At 43.0% G+C, this 22,201-nt stretch overlaps 2 protein-coding genes across 5 annotated transcripts in view; one reads left to right on the top strand and one right to left on the bottom strand.

Annotated features, from left to right (window-relative positions):
* The window catches only part of LOC127581581 (CD276 antigen-like), a 39,067-nt gene that overhangs the window by 9,162 nt on the left and 7,704 nt on the right, over positions 1–22,201 (top strand). For 2 of the 4 annotated variants that reach the window (XM_052036064.1, XM_052036061.1), the window contains one exon: positions 3,374–3,553. The exons of 1 other annotated variant lie outside the window; for it this stretch is intronic. In XM_052036064.1, coding sequence (XP_051892024.1) covers positions 3,374–3,384 — 11 coding nt within the window. In that variant the 3' untranslated portion in view covers positions 3,385–3,553. Of the gene's footprint in view, positions 1–3,373; positions 4,906–22,201 lie in introns of those variants that run through there. One more of the 4 variants, XM_052036063.1, reaches the window with a different exon arrangement.
* pef1 (penta-EF-hand domain containing 1) lies at positions 9,635–18,880 on the bottom strand. The gene is made up of 5 exons (XM_052036059.1): positions 18,768–18,880; positions 15,546–15,930; positions 14,018–14,173; positions 11,227–11,370; positions 9,635–10,390 (listed from the first exon to the last, which is right to left on the bottom strand). The coding sequence occupies exons 1-5, from the start codon at positions 18,789–18,791 to the stop codon at positions 10,161–10,163; spliced, it is 939 nt and encodes a 312-aa protein (XP_051892019.1). The 5' UTR covers positions 18,792–18,880; the 3' UTR covers positions 9,635–10,160.

The following is a 22,201-nucleotide window of genomic DNA, read 5'->3' as shown; positions in this document are numbered from 1 at the left end:
CCAGTTAACCTACCAACCAGCACATCTTTGGCGTGTGGGAGGAAATGGGAGCACCCAGGGAAACCCACGCAGTGGCCAAGAGAATATGCAGACACCAGACAGAAAGGACTGGAGTCAGGATCGAACCCAGGTCGCTGGAACATTGAAGCATCACGGCTGCATCACTGTGCCACACCTCATTGTATTGCTTAACCCTGGTGCTCCGTGAAGTGTAAAGCCCTTAGCATTCAAAACTCTGCAGTCTTCCCAAACATTTCATGCTGGTCATCTTATTTTGCTGTTGGGGATCATCTTACTGAGTCACAGAATCTTACAGCACAGAAACAGGCCCTTCAGCCCATCGTGTCCATGCCAACCATCATGCACCCACTTACACTAATCCCATTTTACTCTCCCCATATTCCTATTAACTCCCTTTAGCTTCTGCCACTCACCTGCACACTAGGGGGCAATTTATAGAGAGCATTTAACCCAGCAATCCACACATCTTTGGGATGTGGGAGGAAACCGGAGCACCTGGAGGAAACCCATGCGGTTACAGGGAGAACATGCAAACTCCACACAGACAGCACCAGAGGTCAGGATTGAACCCAGGTCACTGGAGCTCTGAGGCAGTGGCTCTACCTGCTGCGCCACTGTGCTGCCCCGGGGAGTACAGAAGAAAGGGGGATAAGGGCCTGTTGTCACATCTTGGCTTTTTGTCTAAGATTAGGTGTCATGTTTGTTGTGAAACGAGTACTTTGAGTTGAGGCATGAAGGTACGTGAAGAGCGCACAGCCAAGACCAGGGGCAGGAGCCCAGGGGGGTGCGCGAGTGGGAGCCGAGACAGGAACATGACCGGCAACCGTGGGCAGGTACGGGGGCAGAGACACAACCAGGGGCAGCGTTGCCGGGACAACAAATGGAAGCAGAGGCAGGATCGCGAGAGGATAGGGGCGGGTATACTGTCAGGACTGGACACCATCGAGAACAGAGGGCAGGAGCTCAGCCAGAAGAGGGGGTAAGGGCAGGAGCAGGAGTGACAGGACCGGTGGGCAGGAATGTGACCCGGGGTAAGGGGAGTGATGGGCAGGAGCCCAGCCGGAGAGCTGTCTGGAGTATTGTGGTGAGGCTCCCAATCTCAGACCGACCACATCAGCCACTCTGATCCCCGGACAGACCTGCTCCCAGAGGAACACCGATCAGCGGGGATACACATTTCTCAGGGCTGGAGACTGAGGGGTGGCACAGAGTCAACCTGGGGGGGGGGGGGGGGTGGGTGGGGGAACAGTGTGGGAGAGATGGTGCCGAGGGGTGAACTAGCAGAGATGCCCATTACAGAAATGGAAGGGTCCCAATAGGATGCAGGAGAGAGGGAGGGGTGTGTGATGGACAGAAGGGCTGAGGGAGAGTGGGAGTGGAATAGAGGACGAGGGAGACATCGAGGAACATTTGCATGAGAGTCAGGGGCAAGGAGGTCAAGGTGAAAGAGGCAATAGGCAAGAGTATCTGTGCCACGTGTGCATGAGTGTGTATGTGTGTATGTGCATGTATGTTGACAGCTGCCTATGGTCCTGTCCACCAATGTGCAAGCAGCAGAGCCAGGGGCAAAAGTAACTTAACTTTCTCACCAGTATGGTCACATCACTAACATTTCTGATTTAACCCATTTGTACTGGTTGCATCAACCATTTTGTTACCAGCCCATACGGACTGACGTTCACTTCTGAGCGGAGCCTGGTCTCCAGCCATCTTGGACCTCTCTATCTTTAGATCAAGACCTGGGTTTGTAGAGTCCACGTGGTATCTGATGGCTGACAGTTATCCCCGGCCCCTGTTAAATGTAATCACACATGGGCAGCTTCCACTCTGCAATATGGAGTTTGGGACCTGGAAACCCAGGACCCTCGTGTACGACCCCAACAGCAACAGGTGTGAATGTTGCTCTGCTAACGGGGTTCAGAGAATCAGGTGCTTTGACATTGACACACCACACTGAATGAGACACAACAGGCAAGGGACACATGTCTCAGAAACACTCCATCTCATCCATCACGTTACGAAGGAGGAGGGGTCGGTGGTCTCGAAACGTACAAAGGTGGATAAATCCCCAGAGCCTGATCAGGTGTATCCTATGATGTTATGGGAAGCAAGAGAGGTCTATAATATAGCCCTACCAAGATGATCATCTCCTTCTTATTTCTAAGTTATACTCAAATGGCCTTGTTAGATGATCCCTCAGGAATATCCTCGCCAAGCACTGTTGTTATGTCCTCCCTTATCAAAAAGGCAACACCCCCTCCACTCCTACCTGTTCCCCTATCACATCTAAAGCATCAGTATCCCGGAACATTGAGCTGCCAATTCCAAGCAAACTCATCACCAAATTCCGAGACGTGGGACTCAACACCTCCCTCTACAACTGGATCCTTGACTTTTTGACCAACAGACCGCAATCAGTGAGGATAGGCAGCAACACCTCCAGCACGGTTATTCTCAACACTGGTGCCCCACAAGGCTGCATCCTCAGCCCTCTCTTCTACTCCCTATACACTCGTGACTGCATGGCCAGATTCTGATCTAAATCCATCTACAAGTTTGCAGATAATACCACCATAGTAGGCCGGATCTCAAATAACAATGAGTCGGAGTACAGGAAGGAGATAGAGACCTTAGTGGCATGGTGTCATGACAACAACCTTTCCTTCAATGTTAGCAAAACAAAAAAGCTGGTCATTGACTTCAGGAAAGGGGGCGGTGTACATGCACCTGTCACCATCAATTGTGCTGAGGTTGAGAGGGTTGAGAGCTTCAAGTTCCTGGGAGTGAACAGACGACAATAATAAACCAATACCAATACTATGTGGGATTAGTACAGATAGGGATGATGGTCAGCATATGTGATGGGCCGAAGGGCCTGTTTCTATGACGTACAACTCTATAACATCTCCACCAAGACCCACTTCCTAATGCAGCCACAGGAAATGCATCACCTGCTCTTTAACCTTGTCTCTTTGAACCATCCAGGGTCCCAAACAGTCCCTGCGGGTGAACTTGCAATTCACTTGCATTTTACTGCATTTGCTGTTGCTGATGAGGTCTCTGTGTGGAGAAACCAAACACAAATCAGGTGACGTCTATTCAGTCTGCAAGGATGACCCTGAGCTGCAGATGCTTCTCCCCTTAATTCTCCATCCCACTCCCACTCTGACCTCTCTGTCTTTGGACTTTTCTACTGTTCCACTGAAGCCCAACGTAAGCTCAAAGAAATACATTTCATCTTCCAACTGGACACACTACTGCCCTTGCGTCTCAATAATTCAATAATTTCAGCCTCTCCACGTTTTGATGAAAGGTCTTCAAACTGTAACGTTAACTCTTTTTCTCTCCACAGATGCTGCCTGACCTGCCAAGTATTTCTAGAAGTTTTTTTTAATTTCAGATTTTCAGCATCTGCTGTGTTTTGCCTTTCAAAGAACAAGGCAGTGGATCCATCTTCTTCTGAAAGGCAGAATGGGAAAAAAAGACCAACTTCATTGGGTGGTTTCCTCCGTCAAGAATGAGCTGGTCTGGTGACTCAGTGACTCCCCCTGTGGGATAAGTGAAGGTCTCATGACCCTGCAGCTCACTGACAGAAAACTAACTCCTTAAGATCATCAGCCCTCTGGCTTCATAATGGGAGGTGGACATGGCCACGTGGAGAATGCAGGAAGGCCCGGAGTGTGCCACACCTGGTGAACCTTGAGCTGTGATGGAGGACCATCATCTGCATAAGCTGCAGACAGGAAGGCCACCAGTCTAGATGTTAAAAGATGATCAAGTGCATCAGCTTGTGTGGAGAGAGAGTTCATCTCTACAGAGCCCATCTCAAATCTCCTACAGCTATGCACAGGCAATAAGAGAGGAAGCTGGCAACCAGGAGTTACCATTTTGCTCCTTGTGTCATCTCTACCTGCCATTCATACTGTCATGGCTGATCCTCCACTCTCCTACTTTCATCTGTCTTGTTTGTGGGCTTTTTGAGCCTTTCGCCAAATCCATCAGTAAGGGCATAGAGGTGATGATCCCAGGCAGAGAAGGCACTCGGGTCAAAGTCTACCTGTACATGGACAATGTCACCATTTTCTGCTCAGACTCAATGACTGTCCATGGACTGATGAATATCTGCATCAGTTTGAGCTAGCCTTGAGGGGCCAGAGAGAATCACGGCAGGAGCAAGGCCATGTTCTTTGGCAACTGATCCTTCATTCCCTTCACTATCATGTCCAATTACCTGAAGGGTCTTGAAATTTTGGAAGAGCTGGGAATGCAGCAAGATTTGGGTGGAGTATGTAGCCAAGGTAAGGCAAAAACTGGGAACAAGGAAATTCATCTCAGTTGCACAAAAGAACCTTATAATCTGGTCTGCTGTCCTCTTGCTGTTGCTTATAGGGCACACACCTCTTCCAACACTGCAGCTGTCCTGTTGCAACAGTTCAATCACAGCAAGAATACAATGAACACCACAGTGGTTACACAGAATGTATTATTTAACAGTGAAGTGTAAAAGCTAATAGGAACACTACTGACATCAAGCAATACCAGCTGCGTGAATTAGCTGCCTTGAATTATATTTGCAGTTGCAATAACAAGGATTAAGCAAATTATTTATTCCCTTGGTTACAGCTAAAAGGTCTGACCAAAACCAGTTCCTTCAATTTCAAAAAAGCAGAAATTGATTAACATTGAGAGGAGATTTTTGATGTGTGTTTAATCAAAGATTGCATCTGAGTTGTAGATATATCTCTTATAGACATCGAATGGTCTGTTGGGCATTTCTTATTTTTTTATGATTCTGATGTTTGTGGCTTTTTATCACTACTATATTCAATTTATGTTATCTTTGATTTCAGTTTGCTGGAAGGCATTAAAAACTAATGGAAGTGATTCATTATTTATATGGTCTGGAATCTTTAATAAATTGCACTTAGTGCAACTAGACCAGATTCCTGAAATGGGAAATGAATGAAGCTTCTATCTTACAATAAATGAAGCTATCAGAAGACATTATGAGGAGAAATGAATCTTTAAACGCTTGAAGTAAAATGGTCTGATTAATAAGTTTGCAGATGACACAAAAATTAGTGGGGTTGTGGATAGTGAGGAAGGTTGTCAAGGGATACAGCACGATACAGATAAATTGGACGTTTGGGCGGAGAAATGGCAGATGGAATTTAGGTGGCCTGAGATACATATAACTGGACAGAGATACTGGTCAGAGTACAACTGGACTGGGAGATTGGTCCGTGTACAGCTGAACTGGGAGATTGGTCAGTGTACAGCTGGACTGGGAGATTGGTCCGTGTACAGCTGGACTGGGAGATTGGTCCGTGTACAGCTGGACTGGGAGATTGGTCAGTGTACAGCTGAACTGGGAAATTGGTCAGTGTACAGCTGAACTGGGAGATTGGTCCGTGTACAGCTGGACTGGGAGATTGGTCCGTGTACAGCTGAACTGGGAGATTGGTCCGTGTACAGCTGAACTGGGAGATTGGTCCGTGTACAGCTGGACTGGGAGATTGGTCCGTGTACAGCTGAACTGGGAGATTGGTCCGTGTACAGCTGAACTGGGAGATTGGTCAGTGTACAGCTGAACTGGGAGATTGGTCCGTGTACAGCTGAACTGGGAGATTGGTCCGTGTACAGCTGAACTGGGAGATTGGTCCGTGTACAGTGAACTGGGAGATTGGTCCGTGTACAGCTGAACTGGGAGATTGGTTAGAGTACAGCTGGACTGGGAGATTTGGCAGTGCAGGGTCAGGGGCTGTGGTAGTGGGTTGGGTGAAGGTGGGACTGCAGTTTTGGTCAGCACATGCACACAATAACTATATGATGTCACATAAGAATATAAGAAATAAAAGCAGGATTAAGCCATTCTTCCCAGGGTCTGCTCCACCATTCAACAAGGTTGTGGCTGATGTATTGTCCCATTGCCACTTTCTGTACTACCCCCATGTCCCTTGATTTCCCTTATATCCAATAATCTATCAACCTCTGTCTAAAGTAGTTATCCTTGGTCCTGCTCCTGACGGTACAACCTCACTTAGTGTGGTGTAAAATGAAAGAATTTGAAATCCATTTGGTTTATCCTTGTAGACCTTTCTGTAATATTACTGCAATGTACACTGCTGCAGTTAGTGGTAGCTTCAATGATTTCGATCCATTTCAAAGCTCTATTCATCACTATCTGCTTCGGTGAATGACTTTTGGCAGTCAGGTGAATTTTATTGAAAGATTTTTTTCGGCCTAGATTATTTAGCATATTTTGAAGAACACATTGCTTCCCAGATTATTGATGCTCAGAAGATTTTGCTTCATGTTTGCAGTCACATAGAGAAAAGGTGAATTAAATAGAAGGTGGTGGCTGGGGGGAGGTTGTAAGGGTACCGAGAAAAAAGGAAGCACATACCATCCTCCATCATATCTTCAAAGAGCACAACAGTGAAAGGAATCACCAGTGTAACCATTTGACAATAATGTATTATTTTATAGAGTGGCAACATTTCATGTGTGGAGCAGTAGAGAGTAATTACTGATTAGCAGTTGCTATAGTTACAATTAATACTTGCCAATCCTGAGCAGAAGCTCATAACAGTCTTGATATTTTTAGCAGCAGTTCACACATGGCTCTTTTCCATGTGTGAATAAATGGAATAATTCCTGATTACATCCCAAGGTAACATTGGCTACGTCTCTTTTACTTATCTGGAGGTCATGAAAATGCATAAATGACAAATGCATGGAACTGCTGGTGTTTCTACTGTGTATGTGGTTAAAGGTGATATGTTGATGGTCATTTTGAGTCATGAGGACACAATGATGCCAGAACTTCCTTTGTTAATGAATATCAGAAATTCAGATATGAAGGTCATTGGCCTTAAACAATTTTCTGCACATTTCTTTCAGGTCCATCGTCATTGCCTGGGATTCATATACAGTATCAATGTCAATGTGTTGTACCCTGGCTTCAAAAGTCAGAGACAGAAAGTGCACTGATGCTTGCACACATTTAGTCCCACACAGCAGCTTAGAAATTGGATCATGTGATGTTGGTTCTTTGAGCGCTAAGTAAACGTGCTAAAGATTATTTCTGGATGCAGTGCATCAATTGCAAACTTGGACTACAAACCAGGTTAACACCTTGAATTTTACCTGCAGTCAGTCATTATTCATGAACACACATTTCTGTTAGAATTGGATTCAAAGCTACACCCTGTTACTGTTGTGGACCAGAGTCAGTTAGGAGCACTAAGTCCTTATCTTTCTTGGTACTTAAAGTGACACTTTGCTGATATTAGATGGTTCAATTAGACAGCTTCAGAACTGACTGCCAGCTCCTTACGCATTTTCCGAATTCCATAGAGTATGCTACACATAACAGTATGTTTGTTCTAGCATTTCTGAGCTACTCAATCAATGAGTGCATAATGGTGACACCGTTGGCAGGCCTCCATTTCTGGAGTCTATGGGATAGCCATGGCAGGCCACTCAGAGAGCATCAGAGGATTCAGGTGGGAGGCAAAGACTTGTAAAGAGTCTACTCCTGCCAAGTCATAGACTCATACAGAACAGAAATGGGCTCTTCAGTCCATCGTGTCTATGCCGACCATCAAGTAGCCATCTACACTGATCCCATTTATCAGCACTTAGTTTGTAGACTACAATACCTTGGTGATTCAAGTGCTGATCTTCTTACAGGTTGTAAAAGTATCTGCCTCCACCACACCCAGTTCCAGATTGCAACCACCCTCTGGGTGAAAAAAACTTTCCCAGATCCCCTCTAAACTTCTTATTCCTCACCTTAAACATATGCCCTCTGGTCTTAGATCTCTTAGCCATGGGGAGAGGTTTTTTACTATCTACCAGATCTATGCCCCTCATAATTTTGTACACCCCAAACAGTTTTCCCCTCAGCTTCCTCTGATCCAAGAAAAACAAGTCCAACTTCTCCAGTCTCTCCTCATAACCAACATGTTCAGTTGTCTTCTGAGACAGCACAGCCTCTCTGGATCTGTATGACGCACAGTGCATTTACATGTTTGGGTTTTGTGCAGGAAAAGATCTCTAGCCATGTTCATGTGCCTGGGCTGCTCTCTCCATGGAGATCAAGGTGACATCATCTCTGTTTCCTGGCCATTGCATTATTCCAGGCAGCAGCAACAAATCTATGCTCCATCTCTCAATTATTTTGTTTGCAGCAGAGGTCCCTGAGGCTCTCTATTCAGAGGAACTACTTCAGATTTTTGGTTTTACTGAGGCATCTCATGTGTGGCATTTCCAGCGATGCCAGTTCCCCACCAGTGCAGGCAGCCACTGACTGCACTCCTGTGCCAACAGTGGCTCCCATTCATAACCTGGACCTTTCTATCAACAGAACAGGAAAGAAAATGTCAGCAATGGTTTCAGTCCCATCAACAATTGTGCAGATCATAGGGAGAAGAAAACTAGCTGAGTTCTTCCAGCGTTTTTTGTTTTGTTCCAGATTCCAACATCTGCACTCTTTGCATCGGGCAGATAGTGATTTAAAACTCCTGTAAAACACCCCAATGTTATTTCCAAATTGTGTTTGATTGAATTCTTGATTGTTTTTGAGGGGGACCTGATGGGGCACCAGTGCTGCACCAAAAGTGGGTGAAATCCAATTAACAGGTTCAACCTCCAATAGTTTTAGTCAATGGACTGACATTTGCTAGGTTAGGCTGCCCTCTGGTGGTAAAATAATTCACTGATCCTGACAACTTTCCAAATATTATGCCCATTTCCCATTAAAAAGATTCTGCTCGCATAGAATTGGACCTATGGCATGTGACTCATGAACACCTAACTAAACTAATCCCTCCTGCCTACACAATGTCCATATCCCTCCATTTTCTGCACATTCATGTGCCTATCTAAGAGCCTCTTAAACACCTCTATTGTATTTCCCACACTACCACCCCTGGCAGAGCATTCCAGGCACCCACCACTCTGTGTAAAAAAAAATTTGCCCTGCACATCTTCTTTGAACTTACCCTCTCTCACCTTAAATGTGTGCCCTCTAGTTTCAGACATTTCAAACCTGGGAAAAAGATACCAGCTGTCTACTTTACCTATGCCTTTCATAATCTTATAACACTTCTCCCCTCAGCCTCCGCTACTCCAGAAAAAACCATGCAAGTTTGTCCAATCTCTTCTTATAGCACATGCCCTCTAATTGAGGCAGCATCCTGGTACACCTCTTCTGTATGTTTTCCAAAGCTTCCACATCCTTCCTGTAATGGGGTGACCAGAATTAAATGCAAGTTTTATTCTTTCATAGATGCTGTTTAATCTGAAGCAAATGCTTTGAATTTAAAATGTCAAATAACTAAATTTAAAACATCAGTTTCTGGAAAACCTCTCCATTCATGAAATAAATATGACAAAAAGTTAATAATTTTCTTTGTAAGTCATTTGAAGCTTTTATCAACTTCCCTCAATACCTGTTTAATACTTAACATTGTAGATCAGTATTTTGGTGTATGCATTAAATCTAATGGAACCTTTAAAAATATCTAGGGGTACCACACTCTTCTATTAATGCTCTTATCTTCTCATTAATCAGTTTCCTCAAAATAAATCAAACCATAACTTGAATGAAATTCCTTTAATTGTTGGGAGGCAAAATAATAAAAGATCATTACACAGAAAGTATAATCTATTACACATTATTCTATACAAATGTATAAACAAGATTTGCTGGAATTACATCCATTCCAAACCACAGGCCTCAAGTTTGGAAAACAATTTATGAAATCACTTTACCCAGGTCAGTGTTACAGCTGGATCAGGTTTCATTTCAAACTATCTTAATGTATGGAACAATTAAAATTAGCATGTACATTTTAATAGATTCCAAGCAGAAGGTTTCTGTAATATGCAAGTGCATTATTTTACAACATATATCATTATAATTTCAATGTTTTGGAAGTACAACTTTGGTACATTGGTCCATAACTGGTTGTTCAAGAGAGTGCAGACCTGTCAGCCACTTTGTTGCCTTTTTGTTTGCATTACAATATTTTTACACTTCTATATTTAATCCATTTAGCTGACCATAGTAGAAGAAAGGAACTTAATCTTAACTCTCTTAATTCCTCTTGCATTTTGTTCATTACAACAAATCATAGCATGCGCGATACAGCAAGGGTAAGGAAGTCCTCATAGCTGATGCGGACATTTCCAGAATGGTTGGTGTCTTTCTCTTTGAAGGCATCAGTTGTGCTCTGCAATTGGGTACAAATCTGGATGAAACTGTCCAACTGAATGGTGGATCGAGCTGGTTTTTGTGCATACCGGGATGTAAGGAACTGGATAAACTGTGGGCTTAAATTGTAACCCATCTGAGAGAGAGCTACAAAACAAAGCACAACCCAAGAATGAAATGAAAAATAATTTCAGTATACTGTTACAAAGTACATGATATATAAACATTTACATAAACAAGATTAAGAACAAGTAGGACAAAAATATCTAATTCCAACAGAATCACACAAATTATTAAATTATGTTCAAATTATTAAAACCTTTTAAGATCGCAATTGTAAAAAGTACAATAGTTTGCATAATTTTTCCATCTAGCACTAATGATCAACTATTAAAAAAAACTTGAATCTTATCAAATCCAAAGGACATCCTAAAGAAAAGCTTCTGGGCTACAATCACTGTGGATTGTATGAAGCCAATTTACAGCAAGATCCAATAGATACTTTATTCTGGCGATGAGAGTTGAGGAAGGAACACCAGGATTACTGAAAACTTCCTGTCATTCAGATTCTGCCAAGGGATCTTTTATCTCCAAATGAACAAGCAGACATCATTTAACAGCTCATCTAAATGACTGAACCACAGAACTGGACCAGCCTGGAAATGTGTTCAGGCAATGCAAAGTGTCTTCACCCAAGCCAAACTGATCTTTATTAACCAGGAGGACTATTTCTGACATTCACCAACCCGGAGTTATTACTACATCATTAAAAGGCATTCAATACAACACAGATTCCAATTCTCACCTGCAAGATAAAATGAATCAATCCCACTTCTTGAAATCAGCTATCAGCCCCCCCCTTCCCCCCCACTGCCCCAGTTCACTTTGCTCAGTAGCATTCAGAGCAAAGGTTACTCTTCCCAGGGAGATGAATTTACTGTGAGGTGAACAGGAAGCAAACATGAACAGCTCCTTTGGCTCACCTTGTTGCAGCTCCTGGGGGTTTATGGTTCCAGATCGATCCCGATCAAACTGCTGGAACATGGTACGCCACTGTTGAAGAAACCTCCACAATGCTGAAAAGCCGTACAAATCTATCTTACCAATTTTGCTTCGATCAAACATATCTGGAGGAATAAAGGGTCAAAATGCCTTAAATTATTTGTGACAGGCACACCAAATCATTGAACCTGAGGAAAAAAAAGTCATTTTGGGCTGGGGACTATGCCTGACTGCTAGTGTGCGAACAGCCTAATTATAGGTCAGTTACCTTCCCTCTCAACCCTTACTACAAAAGAGATATAACCAGAGTATTCTTTTAAAAAGAAACTTATCCTTTCAGTAGTGATCAGGATTTGGCACAATGAAATAAAACACCAGATGTTGATTTTGCACTGTGAATTACAACTTTAAGTCACTAAATAAAAGTCATTTGATTGTTCCCTGCAATACACACAAAATGATGGAGGAACTCAGCAGGTCAGGCAGCATCTATGGAGGGAAATAAACAGTTGACATTTTGGGTTGAGACCCTTCATCAGGACTGGAAAGGAAGAGGGCAGAAGCCAGAATAAAATGGTGAGGGAGAGGGAGGAGCACACGCAGGCAGGTGGTAGGTGAGTCCAGGTGAGAGGCAGAAGGTAGGTGGGATGAAATGGAATGATGTGAGAAACTAAGAGGTGATAGGTGGAAGAGGCAAAGGGCTAGAGAAGAAAGAATCCAATACAAGAGGACAGACCATGGAATAAAGGGAAGGAGGTTGGGAACCAGAGGGAGGTGATGGCAGGTTGTGAGGGTGGGGGAGATGAAAGAGAAGGGGTGAGGGAGCCACAGGAATGAGGGAAAACAAAGGGGGGGGGGGGTGGGGGAAGTCAGAGGAGAGGGGTTACCAGAAGTTAGAGAAATTGATGTTGATGCCGTCAGGTTGGAGACTCCCAAGGAGGAATATGAAGTGCTGCTCCATCAAAGTGGCAGTACGGGAGGCCGTGGATAGACACGTCAGTGTGGGAATGGGGTGTAGAATTGAAGTGGTTGGCTACTGGGAGATCCTGGTTGTTGCAGCAGACGGAGTGAAGGTGCGTCCACCACAACAGCCATGATCTCCCAGTGGCCAACCACTTCAATTCCACTTCCCAATCCCACACTGGCATGCCTATCCACAGCCTCCTCTACTGCCACTTTGAGGCCAAACGCAGGTTGGAGGAGCAACACCTCGTATTCTGCCTTGGGAGTCTCCAACCTGACGGCATCAACATCAATTTCTCTAACTTCCAGTAACCCCTCCTCTTTTTTTTAATTTCTCCACATCCCCCCCCCCCAACTTTGTTTTCCCTCATTCCTGTGGCCCCCTCACCCCTTCTCTTTCCCCTTCCCCACCCTCACGACTTGCCCATCACCTCCCTCTGGTTCCCAACCTCCTTCCTTTCATTCCATGGTCTGTTCTCTCCTATCAAAGTCCTTCTTCTCTAGCCCTTTGACTCTTCAACCCATCACCTCCCAGCTTCTCACATCATTCCCTTTCACCCCCCCACCCACCTACCTACCTACATTCCCCCTCTCACCTGGACTCATTTATCACCTGCCAGCTTGTGCCCCTCCCAACTTTTTATTCTGGCTTCTGCCCTCTTCCTTTCCAGTCCTGATGAAGGGTCTCAACCCAAAATGTCGACTGTTTATTTCCCTCCATAGATGCTGCCTGACCTGCCGAGTTCCTCCAGCATTTTGTGTGCATTGCTCCAGATTCCAGCATCTGCAAAATCTCATGTCTGTGATTGTTCCCTGCTCCTAGATTTTGTCATACAAGCAAACAGATAGGATTAACAAGTGATTTTCAATTCTCTGATGACTTAAAAACATGAAAATTAACATTAATTAATGAACAGTTCTTTAGTTTGTGAGGATTTGGCAAAAATATTCTATGTAGTCTATTTCCCCAAATAAGCCTCAAGGTTTCAATTCTTTTGTCACTTCTGAATAAGTTTCTTTTGCTGGGTGATTATTTTGTGGAGGGCATTTCAAACAGGTAGATGCTCTTACATAACTGATTTTAATTATGTGCCATTAGCACAGACACACTCCACTGTGCTCTGCCCTTTACATAGACACCGCCAAGCATCTAAAATGAAATACAAAAATATCTGATGTGGCTCATGCATTGTTTAATCCTAACTTGAAATTTGCTTCAAAATATCTAGAGAGTGGATCAAGGACTGAGAGGACATGGATTTGGAACAGGAGTTCCCAGATAAAGTTTGCAGTCTTATTTCACTTAACGTGGAATAATACTAAAAGGAGCTTTTCCACTGAGTGATCCAGCCTTTCTAAACCATGATTGTAGGCAAGGCTTTCCAAGCTATTATTATGCATGTCTGCATCAGATTGCAGCAACATGGCACAAGCTACAAGAAAGGGTGTTCGTTTCCAAACTAAATTTCTCTTTGAACAGTTTAACTATGAAATGATCTGTGCTGTACAAGTCATAACTGAAGGGAAGAGAAAAAAAACCACTGGAAATCAGTTAAACAGATAACTGAAAGCAAATCAATGGGGTGGGGAAGCTGGAAGTACTGAATCCAGCTTCAACAGCCCCAACCTTCCTTCATGCTCACTACCCATGCTATTGTCACGGCCCCACTTGCCTTTTGCAGCTCCGTAGGTCCAACCAATCTCTAGGTCTTGCAGCCTTGGCTGACCCACAAGGCAGGGTGGCCCAAACCTAGTGACTGGGCCTCAGGCCCCATCCACAGAAAACAACATACAGGGTTCCAAACTTACTCAGCAACATGTAGCAGGTGTCATCATTAAACGTTGACCAGTTGCTGTTGACAAGTGCTTGCTTGAGTTCCTTCAGTGTTATATAACCACTACGATCTGCATCTACTGACTGGAACCAGGAGTAGGCTTCTGGATCAATGCCTGCAGGGGCACCACCTGCACAACAGCAAGTTGAACAGCATTGTTATATTAATTGGTAACAGGCAAAAGCAAAACCACTTCCAACTTTTAGTGTGTTACAAGTAATGGTTACACAAAAAAGTACTGGTAATGAACAAAAAGTTAGATGGAAGCATTACTTTCCACATAACTGAAAGTTCTCTCATTTAAAACACCTATACATAGAGGTACAAAATTATTATAAACTTCAAAATAGTAAAAATATTAACTAAAAATTTACAGACTAAGTTTTTACCAGATGGAACAAATGTGCAACTTCAGTCATTTTCACTTACGTGCCTTTCATGCAAACCTGAAATATTCAAATGTCTCATTTTTGTCAAAACATAGGCAAAAGGCAAATTAAAGCCCAATCAAAATCTGATAATTAAATCTCATCCAATAATGTATGCAACTTTGTAGGAAAATCTTGCTATTTTACAAAAAGGTTAACTAAATTACAAGGCAAAGGGGATATCATATTTTGGATGAAAATATTTTTGTTTTTTTATTTAAAATAATAATTTATGAAGTAGCTCCTTGGAGGAGATCCATATTTTGGATCACCTCATTTCTAGACTGCCCCAGTAATTTTACTGAAGGGAAAAACGTTTTGGAATGCATAGAACAATTTAATTTAATGAAGTCAGCAATTTCAGAGTGCACTAGAAAATCAAACAAAACACTGGGGCACTGCACTGTCATTCCATTTCACTATGTTTGAGGCATTCCGGAGTGTGATACCATCAAACCCAAGGGCTGATAACAGCCTCATGATAAAGTTAATTTTAATAAAGACCTGCATACGATCCAGGCAAAATAACCTTAAAAAAATAAGGTTTCTAAAGCAGGTTTGGGTGTCCTTTTACAGACTTCCCTGGATGCTAAATGACATGCAGACTTTGCGAAGTGTTGGTATTATGTGAACACAAAGAAATAAAAGGAGCGTTCATGGGATCAAGTTACAGTACTTGCCAATGATTCTTAATTAGTGACAATGGTAACTAAGATGTCTTCTTCTCAAGTTCCAATGTTCATACACTTGTAGATACAAAAGTGTTGGACATCCAAGTCCACCTATCAGAACAAAGGAGTCCTGCCTTCAATCAGCCTGGGATGGTTCCAAGAAAAAAAATGGATTATGTGCTTGCCTTACAAGTTGCACCAAAACCTATTACCCTTCTGGTTTCATAGTTTGGAAACCGAATTGTTTCACATCTCACACATTCAGCTCCAAAAAAGATAACATGGGTACATACATTGAAGAGAAAAGCTGATCTAACTCTTCTACTCACTGACATGTGCAACCACATCTGACCTCATTAGGCTCTAAAAATATTTCAATTTATTTCAACAGTAAGATAGTTACCAGCTGAAGGAGCACCAGATCCATATGCCCCTTGCTGTGGAATTCCATATGCCTGTCCTCCATATGGACCACCTGGTGCTGGACTTCCATAGGGGGCACCTGGGGCTGAAGGTCCATATTGGCCTCCCTGTCCAGGAGCTCCATAGCGCCCTCCAGGCGTTGGGGCTCCATATGGTGCTCCCGGTGCTTGGTTTCCATATTGTCCACCTGCCGCGGATGTTCCATAAGGTGCACTTGGTTGTGGGCCTCCGTAAGGACTGCCTGGTGGTGGTCCACCAAACTGGCCCCCAGAAAGGGGACCATACTGACCTCCAGGTTGGTGCGGCCTTGAAAAGTAGCTGCCTGGTGGAGCTCCTGGTGCAGGCCCTGATGACCCATGGTAATTCTGCAAGGATAAAAGTCAAAACAAAAAAGCTAATAAATGAATAGATATTAATGTTAACACAATTCACTGAGAAAGAGCTAAAGATGCCAACCAACATTTCATTCACCATGAAATCAATTACTAAAATTTTTTAAACTAAATGTTAAAGGCACGCAGTACATTGGGGAAATCCCAAGTAATGTGAACAACAGCGCCAACAATTGTATTAAGTGCAATCTGAAATTAGCCAAAATATGTGTTTTAAATTGTTCATAATGCAAAGTTATAGAGCTTCAGTGTTACCAAATGATTCCAATCTTTTTTGTTGGTAGGAAATGCATTTCTCAAATATTTCAAACTATTTTCTAAGCTCAGAGTACAAGTGCTTGGGAAAAGAAAACAACAAAATTTATGGCTTCTTGTCATCATTACCAAAGTGGGGGCAGGAGGGACCGAGATGAAATATCATGATTTTGGTAACAGTAATGAAAAGTCAAACATTTGTTTTCTCTTCCCAGAAATTTATACTCATTATGTATTTTTTGATTCATTTGGTAATATGAAAACTCCATAATTTTGCAGGATATTTTAAAAATCCATTTTGGTTATTTTCATATTGCATTTATTAAAACAGGATTACTGACACTTGAGCAAATGCTGGAGCCATTAGGTTGAATGGGATCAGGAGCAGATGGTGTGGAGGACAGGATGTTTGATGTCAAGATAGCTGGACTAGAATTCATGCAAGTGGAACAACAGGGGTATATCTAAATGTAGTCACAGGTTTTCTGGATTCAGTCAGCACCATCTTTTCCTTATGGTGATAAAGTAACATTGATATGAATTGCAGAGTACAGACCAATATGACAGAGCTCTGGACTCCATGGTAGTTTTCAATTTCCAGACAATTCATACACAATCTTTCCAAAAAGTAAATAGCCAATGAATGTCATGAATTTAACTTAACCATACCGGAAAAAAATCAAATTCCTGCAGTAGGAAGTTCACACAGCATGTACAGTAAGTAAACATTACCCTTGGTTCTAAGAGCCTGTTCAATCATAAACTATTTCCCAGACTGTACACAAAATACGTATAACACTTCCTGGCTAATGTTTATCTAACAGGTTATTCCCATCTCCTCCAACTGAACAGTGGGAAGAATCAGAGAAAGCAAACAAGTTAACCCTCAGTTATTTTTGCTGCATGTCATGATTGTGAAGAACTGATTATTACCTTGTGTGCCTTCTGGTGGACTAGATCTGTGTGCAAGGAAGTCTTCAAACCTTTGTATTATTTTTTGACTTGTAGATGATGACATGCAGGCTTATTTCTCTGTGTTATGTAGCCTGGAGGAAATGTTTAAACTAGAGGTTCTAATTCCACCATAATGTGCCTTCTGTGGCTTAACTTGACAATAAGAACACAACAAATAGCAGGCCATCAACCCAGCTCCTCCACTCATCATGGCTGATATTTTACTGAAGCATCACTTTCCTTATGTACCCTACATCCCTTGATTCCTTTAATATCGAAGGATCTTTAACCATTGCTTTCAACATACAGAGCAATTGAACATCCTCAACCCTCTTAGAATGAGCATTCAAAATACTCACTAGGTGAAAGAAATTTCGTCTGATCTTAGTGCTGAATGACCAACCAATTATTTTCTGACTGTGATCCAAGATTCTAGACACCCCAACCAGAAACACCATCCCCACTTAGAACCTGTCAAACCATATGAATTTTGTATAATGCAATGAGATCAATTCTCATTCTTCCAAATTCTACTCAATATCTCCATGTAAGACCCCAAGAAACGATTTTTCCCCCGAGAATCACCATTTACGGCTACACTCCGTAGCTGTAGTTAGATACAGTAGACAGAACTCTGTTACCGCTACAATATACAATCTACTGGAGGAAGTCGGCATGTCAAGCAGCATCTGTGGGAAGAACAGAATCCCTTTCCTCCCACAGATGCTGCTTGACCCTGAGTTCTTCCAGCAGGTTGTTTGTTGCTCCAGCATCTGCAATCTCTTGTGTCTCCACTGCTATGATATGTTCTGCTACTAAACCCCAACATGGATCTAGGCATCGTAAGTGAATATCAGATTCAAAATATTTAAACACAATGCAAGTACACCAAAAAGATAAATAAAATTCCCATATCAACTTTTTAAAGCCTAAGTTATGAAACAAAGCAAGGCCTCCTGCATTGCATTAACTTGCATGAGATTCACTACACTTTTAAATACCAGGCCTACACAATTCATGGCCCCAGAGCTATGAGGGAATCTTAACTAAGGTGTGCCAACCTGGGGCTTACATGGACTAAATTCCCATGTGTGGAACTTACAATATGGGCCCCATCTACTCAATGACTCCAGGTAAGACCCCAGGAAACAATGAATTTTTTCCCTGAGAATCACCGTTCTTAGCCAACTCTGTTACTGCTACAATAACTGGAGGAACTCAGCGGGTCGAGCAGCATCTGTGGGAGGAAGAACCTTTCTCGGGGTTTGTGGATAGTTCAGGAACACGTCCCAAGGCCAGTCCCAGCCCCACACATAGAGTGAACCAGAAGATGCAGTAGGCAGGGCCTGGCAGGGGGCCTCTCCGTTTGCCGGCTGCCCCGTTCCCGACCCCCTCCTGCCCCGCAGCCTCATCCCGCGGCCGCAGCCACGACAGGCGTGTCCGCACCCCCAACTTCCAGCAAACTCCATCGACCCACACGTCGCCTCTCTCACTCCGAACGTGGCTCTGGAGCGGTGGAGGAGCTCCGACTCGTGGGTGCCGGCCACTGGCCGCCTTTCCCCGCCACATTAACGCGCCCACTCCCTCCCTCACCGACTCACCGGATCGTACGGAAAACTGGCCATCGCCTCAACTGCCAGCCGAGCGCCGCAAGCAAATCCCTCCACCTGATTGGTCGGTCCGAGGCGCCGCCCGTTCCTTTTTCCGAGGGAGCCTTCACGTTCCGGTTTCTGATTGCGTGTCACAGCCGTCAATCAAACGGTTGCCCTCCGGAGGATTGTGACGTCCTCTTCTTTCAGTGTGACGCGTACTTATCACGTGCTGCGAGGGCGGGGAGGGGAGGTGATGCAGAGGAGGAACTGGGAGGTCCACCTTGTGTTGCTTAAGGAGAAGCAGGAGCAGGTCTACGCTGTTCGGCCCCTTCATGCAACAAGATTATTGCAGCTCTCCTACCTCAGCTATTTTCCTGTTGTAACCTCATAATCCGTAATTCCTTTAAAATCTATTGATTAATGAAAGCAATGACTGTACCTCACCTGGGGCAGAGGAGTCCAAAATTTCACCACCCTGAGAAAATGACAAATTTCTCCTCATTTCAGTCTTAAACGGGCTACCCTTTCTTAAAGATCGTAACCCAAAGTTCTAAATTCGTAAGCAAGGGGCAACATCCTTCCAATATCTATTCTGCGGAGCCAACTAAGAATTTTGTATGTTTGGATGAGATCACTTCTCATTCTTCTAAACTCTAATGAATAGTGCCTTAGCCTACTCAATTGCCCTCAAATGCTGGACCTGCCATCTATGAAACCAGTCTGGTGAATCTTCATTGCACTCCCTCAAGAAACTGCTGAAAACACTGGATAGAGCAAAGGCAATGGGATCAGACAACATCCCAGCATTAGTAGTGAAGGCCTATGCTCCAAAAATAGCTCTGCCTCTAGCCAAGCTGTTCCAGTACAGTTACAATACTGGCATCTACTGGGCAATGTGGAAGATTGCCCAGGTGTGTCCTGTTCACATAAATCCAATCCAATTAGTTGCTGGTCAACAAGTCTACTCTCAATCATCAGCAGTGAGGATACTGCTGCAAAGCTATTCACTAATAACCTTTTCACCTATAGCTAGCTTTGTTTATGCCAGGACTCATGCAGCTCCAGACTCCATCACAGCCTTAGTTCAAACATCTGAACTCCAGAGGGGAGGGGAGGTGAGGGTGACTGCCTTTGACATCAAGGCACCTTTTAATCAAATGTGGCAAAAGCCTGAATTCCATACATATCAATAGGAAAACACTCCAGTGGTTGAACCCATAGCTCACATGAGGAAGATGATTGTGGTTGTCAGAGTTCTGAATGAAGAAAGGTCTAGCTGGTTAGTTTCAGACATCACCCTGAGGAACTCCTGTAGTGATGACTTGGGGCTAGGCAAACATAAGGAGGCTGAAATGGCAAATGGAGTATAACATGGGAAAATGTGAAATATTCCATCTTGACACAAAAAATTAAAAAGTATTATCTAACTGGTGAGAGATTATGTTACTCTGAGATGCAGAAGGATCTGGGTATCCGAGTGCATGATTCACAAAAGGCTAGTGTGCGGTACAGCAAGTAATTAGTATAGCTTAACAGAATGCTATCATTTATTGCTAAGGGATTTGAATACAAAAGTAGGGATGTTATACTTCAATTATTAAGGGCATTAGTGAGACCACATCCAAAGTACTGTGCAGAATAATGGCTTCCTTATTTAAAGACATTAATGCATTGAAAGAAGTTCTGAGAAGGTTTTTAGATTGATACCTGGAATGGGTAAGTTGTCTTAAAGAAAGTTGGATAAACGAAGCTTGTATCTGATGGAATTTGGAGAAAGGTTTGATTAAAACAGATCCTGAGGGGTCCAGACATGTGGACATATAGAGGATGTTTCTTCTTGTGGGAAAATCCAGAACTAGTGGTCACTTTTTTAAAAATAAGGGGTTATGAGTCTTTGGAACTCTCTTCCTCAAAGGCCAGTGGAAGCAGAGGCTTCAGATATTTTTAAGGCAGACATAGATATTTGAAAACCTAGAGGGTGAACAGTTATCCGAGGATACAATCAGATCAACCATGATCTTATTAAGTATTGAGCTTAAGGGACCAAGCAGTATACTCTTATTCCTAATTCAAATGTGTGTATGTTCACTTCTATTGAAAGTTCTTGAAAATCCAACTATCCATATTAACTAGTTCCGTCTCATTTCCTCTAGTAGATATATTCTCAAAGAACTCCAATAGATTAGAAAAATATGATATGCCCTTCATAAATCTATGTTGATTCTGCTCAATCATGTTATTATTTTCTAAGTATCTTGAGATCTCATTCTTTCTTATTGATTTCAGCACTTTCCCAGTTGCTGTGAAGCTAGCAGATCAGTAATTCTCACTCTTCTCTGTTTTCTAAAAACCTTTCCAACGTTTTAGCAGATTGGAGGGTAGCAGATACTGGAAAGTGATAATTGGAGTATACATTATCTGCACAGTCATCCCTTTTAAAAATCTGGGACATTGATCATCAGGTTTTTGGAATTTTTTTTAAGTATCTGTTTTCTAATCTTAATTTCTTTTACCTTCTTGCTTGTGCTGGATCATTAGTTCTCTGGTATTTCTAAGTGTTTTTTGTGCCTTTTTTTTGGCCATCCCCTTTTCCCCAATACAAATTCTCCATTTTGTGTCTAACCAGGACCTACATTTGTCCTTGCTAATCTTTTCCTTATTCAGATCACCATTTATTTCTCTCTCAACTTGCACCACTCAAGCACTTCAAGAATTTTGTACATTTCAATGCAATTTCCTCTCATTCTGAACTCAATCTTTCCTCATACATTAAACTCACCATCCCTGAAATGGGTCTAGTGAACTTTGTTAATCTCAAACCTTGTTCAATAATGTTTCAGTTAATAGACTAACATCAAGCTGCTTCATTTTATAGATAGCAAACATACAGTGTGTTATAATCATATCTCCCCTTAATCTAATTTCCTTGTTCCCATCTGTTGAACAAAGAATAAAAGGAAAAAAAACAAGCTTCATTGATGTATTTAATGGCTAATCATTTCTCTAGTATAGCTGGCCAGTGACTCCTTTCAGGTTGTCCAAGGCCTGTGGTCTTTCCAAGCCTCCTCCTTGGTAGGTCTGCAACCGCCTACTCTTCACTGGTTGAGGCTAGCAGTGCCCAGTCATCTCACGCACTGAAGACAGTCTGCTGGGTTTCAGAGCATCTCTTACCAAAGTATGGGGCCGGATTCATCCTTGTTTGTGAAAGGGGGGGGGGGGGGGGGGTATGAGGAGTCAACTCCTGCTTCTACCTAAGGTTGTGTTGGGTATCATTTTAACAGCACAGAAGGCCACAAATATGTCAGAGTGGGATGGAGAATTAAAATTACAGGCAGGAAACTCTGAATCACCCACAAGGACTGCAAAAATCTTAAATCAATTTGCATTTGCTTTCTCCAATGTAGAGGAGACCAAATTGTGAATACCCAGTACAGTTCACCAGA

This window comes from Pristis pectinata, chromosome 22, assembly GCF_009764475.1.
Source record: "Pristis pectinata isolate sPriPec2 chromosome 22, sPriPec2.1.pri, whole genome shotgun sequence".
Lineage (NCBI taxonomy): Eukaryota > Metazoa > Chordata > Chondrichthyes > Rhinopristiformes > Pristidae > Pristis > Pristis pectinata.
The sequence above is the reverse complement of the archived record's forward strand: the minus strand, read 5'-3'. Positions and strand labels throughout refer to the sequence as shown.

What these genes read in the sequence shown, in the direction of transcription:
- pef1 (XM_052036059.1), bottom strand. Translation starts at nt 18,791, where the DNA reads ATGGCCAGTTTTCCGTACGATCCG. An exon ending in ATCTGGTGCTCCTTCAGCTG is followed by an intron (nt 14,174 to 15,545) that starts GTAACTATCTTA and finishes GCTGTTGTGCAG; the next exon opens with GTGGTGCCCCTGCAGGCATT. An exon ending in CCCCCAGGAGCTGCAACAAG is followed by an intron (nt 10,391 to 11,226) that starts GTGAGCCAAAGG and finishes TTTGTTTTGTAG; the next exon opens with CTCTCTCTCAGATGGGTTAC.